The sequence below is a fragment of the Hemiscyllium ocellatum genome, chromosome 1 (genome assembly GCF_020745735.1).
Source record: "Hemiscyllium ocellatum isolate sHemOce1 chromosome 1, sHemOce1.pat.X.cur, whole genome shotgun sequence".
Lineage (NCBI taxonomy): Eukaryota > Metazoa > Chordata > Chondrichthyes > Orectolobiformes > Hemiscylliidae > Hemiscyllium > Hemiscyllium ocellatum.
This window is the reverse complement of record NC_083401.1, coordinates 1,421,387-1,430,136: the sequence shown is the minus strand read 5'-3', so window position 1 is coordinate 1,430,136 and position 8,750 is coordinate 1,421,387. Positions and strand designations below refer to the sequence as shown.

General features: G+C 52.2%; 1 protein-coding gene across 1 annotated transcript in view; it reads left to right on the top strand.

Moving 5' to 3' along the window:
* The window catches only part of LOC132817326 (galectin-3-binding protein-like), a 28,005-nt gene extending 19,476 nt beyond the window's left edge, over nt 1–8,529 (top strand). The window contains exons 5-6 of the mRNA XM_060827738.1: nt 4,023–5,085; nt 8,197–8,529. Of these exons, the coding sequence (XP_060683721.1) occupies nt 4,023–5,085; nt 8,197–8,529 (1,396 nt within the window). The remainder of the gene's footprint in view (nt 1–4,022; nt 5,086–8,196) is intronic.
* Nucleotides 8,530–8,750: the final 221 nt, after the last annotated feature.

Below are 8,750 nucleotides of genomic sequence, written 5' to 3'. Positions count from 1 at the left end.
TTTACTCCAGACCATCGTGCCCCATGATTATCTCCCCCCGTCTCATCCTTCATCCCTCACTCCGGGTTCACCCATTATGTCTGTTTGTTCCCCTTCTTTATGTCTGTGACGATGCCTCTCCCCTGTGCACAGCCCCTGAGCTGAGACAGAACACATTAACTATCACCTCCTTCACAGAACACAGTACAGGACAGTCCAGGCCCTTCGGCCCTCGATGCTCTGCTGACCTCTTATCCTACTCTGAGACCAGAATAACCCACATACCCTTCAGTTTATTCTCATCCATGGGCCTGTCCAAGAGGCGCGTAAGTGTCCCTCATGTCTCGGATGCTACATTCCCCCCCCCCTTCTCTGTGTAAAGACCCTCCCTCTGATATCTCCCCTAAACCCTCCTCCAATCACATTAACATTATACCCCCTCATGACAGCCCTTTCCACCCTGGGGAACAGTCTCTGCCTAGCCACTCTCTCTCTGCCTCTCACCATCCTGTCCCCCTCTATCAACTCCCCTCCCATCCTTCTTCACTCCAATCAGAAACCCCGAGCTCCCTCAACCTTTCTCCATCAGACACACCCTCCAGTCCAGGCAGCATCCTGGGAAATCTCCTCGGCACCCTCTCTAAACCTTCCACATCCTTCCCGTAATGAGGTAACCAGAACTGGACACAATATTCCACGTGTGGCCTACCCAGGGCTCTATAGAGCTGCAGCATAACCTCATGGCTCTTAAACTCAATCCCCCTGTTAATGAAAGCCAACACACCATACACCTTCTTAACAACCCTGTCAACTTGGGTGGTAACTTTGTATGTGGCCCCAAGATCCCTCTGATCCTCCACACTGCCAAGAAACCTGCCTTTAACCCTGTAATCTGCATTCTATCTCAACCTTCCAAAGTGAATCACCTCATACCTTTCCAGGTTGAACTCCATCTGCCACTTCCCAGCCCAGCTCTGCATCCTGTCAATGTCCCGGTGTAACCTACAACAGCCCCCCACACTATCCACAACTCCACCCACCTTCGTGTCATCGGCAAACTCACTAACCCACCCTTCCACTCCCTCACCCAAGTCATTTAGAAAGATCACAAAGCACCGAGCTCCCAGAACCCATCCCTGTGGAACCCCACTGGTTCCCGAGCTCCAGGCTGAATCCTTTCCCTCTGTTTTCTCTGGGCCAGCCCATCCTGGATCCAGACAGACAGATTTCCCTGTATCCTATAGCTCCTTACTTTCTGTATCCAGACAGAGTGTTCCCTGTATCCCATAGCTCCCTATGTTCCCTTTTCAGGTGGTCCTCCATTTCCCTGCCTCAGTCATTGGTACCGATGTGTACCACGACTTCTGGCTGCTCTCCCTCTTCATTCAGAATCCTGGAGACTCGATCCAAGACATCCCTGACCCTGGCACCCGGGAGGTATCACACCATCTGGGAATCTCGCTCACGCCCACTGAATCTCCTGTCTGTCCCCCTCACCATTCAATCCCCTCTCATTGTCACTCTCCTACTCCCCTCCCTTCCCATCTCAGCCACAGAGCCAGGCTCAGACCCAGAGACCAGGCCGCTGTGGCTTTCCCCCGGGGGGGTCACTCTCCCCGGGGGGTCACTCCCCCTGGGCAGTCAGTCCCCCTGGGCGGTCTCTCCCCCCTGGGCGGTCTCTCCCCCCAGGAGGTCTCTCCCCCCTGGGCGGTCTCTCCCCCCTGGGCGGTCTCTCCCCCCAGGAGGTCACTCCCTCCTGAGCGGTCACTCCCCCCTGAGCGGTCACTCCCCCCGAGCGTCACTCTCCCCGGGGGGCCACTCCCCCCTGGGCGGTCACTCCCCCCAGGATCTGAAACGGTATAGATATTATTGAGGGGAACAGCCACAGGGGATCCCTGCACTGTCTGCCTATTCCCTTTCCCTCTCCTGATGGTCACCCAGCTACCTCCATCCTGTACCTGAGGTGGAACTACCTCCCTGTGGTTAAACTCCTCTCTATCACCCCCTCCACCTCCCGAGTGAGGAGAGATCCATCTAGCTCCAGCTCCAGTTCCCTACCGCGGTCTGTGAGGAGCTGGGGTTAGGGTGAAGTCAGTAGGGACCCTAGTGGGGACCCTTACCCCCCACATCCTGCAACTGCCCTCACCTCCACCCTCACTCTCCCCCCCCTCTCTCCCCCCCCCCTCCCACTCTCCCCTCCCTCTCCCCTCTCTCTCCCTCTCTCTCCCCCTCCCACTCTCCCCTCCCCTCTCCCCCCCCTCCCACTCTCCCCTCCCTCTCCCCTCTCTCTCCCTCTCTCTACCCCCCCTCTCTCTCCCCCTCTCCCCCCCTCCCCCCCTCTCTGTAATTGGCTGTTGAGAGATGTTCTAACATTCCCCTGGGGAAGGTCTGGGTCAGCTTTCTGCCGGCCTGTGGTGTGGAGGAGAGCAGGGATTGACCCTGAGTCTGTTGTCGGATGTTGGGAAAGTCCATCTGAATCCCATGTCCTGTCAGGCAGGAACCTGCCTTCCTGACCTGGTCTGACCCACAGCAATGGGGCTGACTCTCAACTGCCCTTGGGGCAATTAGGGATGGCCAAGAAATACTGGCGTAGCCAGCGGCCCCCTCCTCCTGGGAACAAATCAAAAATAAACAATCTTCTGCTTTCATACCTGTTTATCCCGTTCCATAACGGTTTCTCTGAGCTGCTGACAGCTCTGGTGAAGGGTCACCTTACCAAACAAGTCAATTGGATTAATCAGGCAGGGTCTCCCTCTGACTCTCTGCGATCAGTGCCTGCCTTTCCAATCACTGATTCGTCCTGCCCCTCAGCAGGCAGAGGGGAGCAGGGGAGGGAGGGCTGGGATCGTTGTGTTCTACAGGGATCGGTGCTGGGACCTTCATAAAGGATTCAGAGGAAGACGAAGCTGGTCTAATTAGTAAGTTTACAGACAATACAGAGATTGGTGGAGGTGGAGATGGTGAAGAGGAATGTCAGGGGTTACAACAGGATTTGGGTTAGTTGGCGGCATGGGCAGGAAAATGGCAGATGGAGTTTAATCCGAACAAATGTGGGGTGATGTGTTTTGGAAGGTCAGGTACAGGTGGGAATGATACCGTGAACGGTAGAACCCTTCGGGTTATTGATATGCAGAGGGATCTGGGTGTGCAGGGCCACAGATCACTGAAGGTTGGCAGTGCAGGGAGATAAGGGTCTGTGGGATATTTACCCTCGTTGGGAGGGGCATTGAGTATAAGGATAGGCCAGTTATGCTGCAGGTTTATAGAAACTTAGTTAGGCCACACGTGGAATATTGTGTCCAGTTTTGGCACCCCACTACCAGAGGGATGTGGAGGCTTTGGAGAGGGGACAGAAAAGGTTTATCAGGATGATGCCTGGACTGGGGGAGTTTAGCTATGAAGAAAGGCTGGGTAGACTGGGTTTGTCCGTCTGGAACGCAGGGGGTTGAGGGGCGACCTGATAGAGGTTTATAAGATTGTGAATGGCAGGGATAGAGTGGGGGCTTTTCCCCAGGGTGGAGGGGTCAGTTACTAGGGGACACAGGTTCAAGGTGTGGGGGGGGGTGGGGGGGAATGTTTAAAAGAGATGTGTGAGGGAGGTGTTTCACACAAGGGGGGGGGGGGAAGAGCCTGGAAGGTGCTGCTAGAGGGGGGGGGGGGTGGAAGCAGGTACAACAGCAGCATTCCAGTAACACCTGGACAGATCCAGGAATAGGAAGGGAATAGAGGGATACGGATCCTGTCAGGGAAGACAGTTTTAGTGTGTGTCAGCACAGGATTGGAGGGCCGAAGGGCCTGTTCCTGAGATGGAGTGCTCTTTGGCCCTGTATGGTCTATGCAGGAGTATTCTGTAAATCTCAATCAGATCATTCCTCATCTTCCTGGACTCTCAGCGCAGTCTCCCTGCTAGAGAGAATCACCTTGTCCTTGGGATTTGGGAATCTGTGTTTTGGGATGAATTTGATTTTGTGTTTGGAGGTTTAAAGGTGAGGGGTGATCTGGAATAACATCCACCTCCTCCTGTGCTTGGTGTTTTGGTTCAGGTATTTTTACACCCGGAAGCTGTACATTAAACTGTCGTCCGTTAAGTGCCTCCACAGCATGGCGTCCAGTTATGGTGTGACCGCGATTCGTGATTACTGTGACAAACTGTTCTATAAACTGCTGCCCCAGGACCCTTCCTTCAGACACCAGCTGGAGCTGTACAAGTATGCTGGGCTGGTCAACGATGGCTACCTGCAGGACATCTGCTTGCAATACTTCGCTTGGCACTGTGAAGCCTTCAGTAGGTCTGAGGTGTGGTACCGAATGTCTGCAACTGAGCTGGACGCACTACTGCAGAGATCTGACCTGGTCATTCAGGATGAGTTCACCCTGTTCCAAGCTGTCGAAGCCTGGATAGTTTCGAATGAACAGACGGCGTTAACTGACCAGTTAATGTGCAATGTTCGGTTCCATATGATGACCCCAGAAACATTGATTTCCATCCCCGTTAACTCAAGCCTCTACCAGCTCTCCCAAAATACCTTCATCCCCAAACTCCTGCAAGCATTTGAATTCCATTCTGTTCCTGTGCAAAAGTTAAAATTTTACAGAAATCTCTCGGATCCTCAGTACCATCCCAGAACCTACACTTCATCAGAGTGGAGCACCACTCTGCCCATCACCTCCCCTCAGGGAGCCTGGCCGCAGTCTCTCTATGTGAGTCAAGCTCCATACCATGGGAGGAGTGAGTGGTATGATCATAGCTACAATCCCAATCACTCCTCCCCCAGCTCCATCTTTCAGACCCCTGAGCACAGGAGTCAGCTGTACAGCTCCAGGAAGCTTTCCTGGTCAGCTTGGTATCACAAGAGTGCTCTGAGATGCCGGAACAGTAATGTCATCTGTCCCTATGACACTTACCCAGTGGCTGCACTAACCACTGCCTCGTACAGGCTTCCGGCATCCATTACGTACCACAACCGCGTGCTCTTGCTCTGTGCTGATCACCGCGTTGCTTTTGTTCAGGATATGAAGAACTCCACGGCGGTCCTCCCCTCACTCAATACCACCGGCCTCTTCCTATTCCCTTGTAACACAGGAGTGACTTCCATTAGCTTTGTGGTCAGGCCAATTTATAACTGACACCCCTGGGTCACCCAGAGGTACCATTCCATTGGTCAGACCCTCCAGAGATTGAACTGCTCCCAACTGTTCCCCTGTTCTCATGAGAAATCCTCCTGATTCTGCCCAGAATGGGCCCACATTTACTTCTGTCAATGTCTGACCTGTGGAAGAGAGGCTTTTCCAGGTGGGTTTAGAGGGTTTCTGTGTAAGTTTACACTCAATCTAGTCTTGCTTCCTTACTCCATCTTTGTTGTGTTGGAAAATCCTGCCAGTCTTCAGGTTCACAGTCACCTCTGGTCAATGTATTGACAGTTTCTTGAATCCTTAGAGAGTCCTTATCTCTGTTTTTCAGGTGGAGTTGATCGTTATTCTTTGGGGTTTACAGCCGTGACTGAAGGGGGACTTGCTGTAAACGGTTAATGTTTTCAAAGAGTGTCCACTTCTAATGTACCATCAGATCTTGGAGTAAATCAGCCCAATCCACCAACCCTCTCCGTTATTTTAAAATTGCTATACCTCCGGTCATTGGTCCCAAAGAGCTCCCCCACTGTCACCTCCATCACCTGTCCTGCCCTGTCCTTTGCCCCTTCCCCAGTGGGACCCTCTATCTTCTCGAACACAGAATATAGAACGTTTAAATTGAGGGGAGAGAGATATAGGAGAGATGCCAGAGGTAGTTTCTTTACTCAGAGAGCAGGAGGGGCGTGGAACCCCCTCTTCTGTAACAGGAGTAGACTCGCTGACTTTAAGGGCATTTAAATGGTCACTGTTGTGGTTCTGTTCGCCGAGCTGGGAATTTGTGTTGCAGACGTTTCGTCCCCTGTCTAGGTGACATCGTCAGTGCTTGGGAGCCTCCTGTGAAGCGCTTCTGTGATCTTTCCTCCGGCGTTTGTAGTGATTTGTACCTGCCGCTTCCGGTTATCAGTTCCAGTTGTTTGATTAGATTAGATTACTTACAATGTGGAAACAGGCCCTTCGGCCCAACAAGTCCACACCGACCCGCCGAAGCGCAACACCACGGGCAATTTAGCATGGCCAATTCACCTGACCCGCACATCTTTGGACTGTGGGAGGAAACCGGAGCACCCGGAGGAAACCCACACAGACACGGGGAGAATGTGCAAACTCCACACAGTCTGTCGCCTGAGTCGGGAATTGAACCCGGGTCTCTGGCGTTGTGAGGCAGCAGTCCTAACCACGGTGCCACCGTGCCGCCCACACAGTGTCCGCTGCAGTGGCCGGTATATTGGGTCCAGGTCGATGTGCTTATTGATTGAATCTGTGGATGAGTGCCATGCCTCTAGGAATTCCCTGGCTGTTCTCAGTTTGGCTTGTCCTAATAACAGTAGTGCTGTCCCAGTCGAATTCATGTTGCTTGTCATCTGCGTGTGTGACTACTAAGGATAGCTGATCGTGTTGTTTCGTGGCTAGTTGGTGTTCATGAACGCGGATCGTTAGCTGTCTTCCTGTTTGTCCTATGTAGTGTTTTGTGCAGTCCTTGCATGGGATTTTGTACACTACATTGGTTTTGCTCACGCTGGGTATCGGGTCGTTTGTCCTGGTGAGTTGTTGTCTGAGAGTGGCTGTTGGTTTGTGTGCTGTTACGAGTCCTAGTGGTCACAGTAGTCTGGCTGTCAGTTCGGAAATGCTCCTGATGTATGGGAGTGTGGAAAGATCACAGAAGCGCTTCACAGGAGGCTCCCAAGCACTGAGGATGTCACCTAGACAGGGGACAAAACGTCTGCAACACAAATTCCCAGCTCGGCGAACAGAACCACAACAACGAGCACCCGAGCTACAAATCTTCTCACAAACTTTGAAATGGTCATTAGATTGACATATGGATGAAAATTAAATAGTGAAGGTTAGATGTTATTGCATCTTTCCATAATCTGCCAACATATTTGTTCTTTAGTGTCTCGGTGCCAGGATTAGATTACTTACAGTGTGGAAACAGGCCCTTCGGCCCAACAAGTCCACACCGACCCGCTGAAGCGCAACCCACCCCCCTACATTTACCCCCGATTAATGCATCTAACACTACGGGCAATTCAGCATGGCCAATTCCCCTGGCCTGCACACCCACCTGGGCTGTGGGAGGAAACCGGAGGAAACCCACGCAGACACAGGGAGAATGTACAAACTCCACACAGTCAGTTGCCCGAGGCAGGAATTGAACCCAGGTCCCTGGCACTGTGAGACAGCAGTGCTAACCACTGTGCTACTGTGCTGCCCATTAGTATAACTTTATTGGAGTGATTGTACCCATCTTGTTTTTGAGCTGTACCCAGACTGCGTCAGTGGATGAACCCTCCAGGATGTTCCCTCTGACTGCAGAGGGAACATTCTCCCTGATGAGTAATGGAACCTCTCCACCTCTTTTACTTTCCTCTCTACCTCGTCTAAAACAACAAAACCCTGGAATACTGAGCAGCCAGTCCTGTCCCTCCATCAAACCCAGTCTCGGTACTGGCCACAACATCATATTGTCATGGGACTGATCCAGGCTCTCAGCTCGTCTGCCTTACCCATAATATTCCTTGCATTGAAATAAACATGCTCAGTCTATTAGCACCATCATGTTCATTTATCTGTCTCTGCCTGTCCTTCCTTTCAGGCAGAATGGTGGCTCAGTGGTTAGCACTGCTGTCTCTGCCTGTCCTTCCTTTCAGGCAGAATGGTGGCTCAGTGGTTAGCACTGCTGTCTCTGCCTGTCTTTCCTTTCAGGCAGAATGGTGGCTCAGTGGTTAGCACTGCTGTCTCTGCCTGTCCTTCCTTTTCGACTGACTGGCCCTAACATCGACCTTCCCCTCCATGGTGTGATGGTCTGGTCCCCAGCCCCCTGACACTCAACATCCTCCCGATAGGAAGGAGACCAGAATTGCACGCAATATTCCAACAGTGGCCTCACCAATGTCCTGTACAGCCGCAACATGACCTCCCAACTCCTGTACTCAATACTCTGACCAATAAAGGAAAGCATATCAAACACCTTCTTCACTATCCTATCCACCTGCGACTCCACTTTCAAGGAGCTATGAACCTGCACTCCAAGGTCTCTTTGTTCAGCAACAAATCTCATTATCCCAACGATGATTCCGAATACAGGAAGGAGACAGAGGGCTTGGTGACGTGTGCAAAGATAACGATGTTGGCAAAACTAACAAACTGATCGTTACCTTGAGAGAGAAACTCAGAGAACAGGCCCCCAGCTACACCAGCGGAGCGGAGGCTGGGAGGACGGAGAACATCCAGTATCTGAGAGCGATGATAACCGACAACCCGCCCGGGATTTCCCACGTGGATGTGATGTTTAAGAAGGTACAACAACGCCTCTCCTCCCTCAGGCAGCTCAGGATATTCAGCCTGTCCATAAGGACCCTCACCAACATCTACAGATACACCATTGAGAGCAGACTGTCCGGGTGTATAACAGCCTGATACAGTAGCTGCTCTGCCCAGGACTGTAAGAAACTACAGAAGATTGTGTGTACAGCCCAGACCATCACGGAATCCACCCTCCCATCCATGGACACCATTTACACAGCTCACTGCCACAGAGAGGCTGCTAACATCATCAAAGGCCCCTCCCACTTCCATCAGGCAGGAGATACAGAGGCTTGAACACTACCACCAACAGGTTCAGGAACAGCATCGTCCCG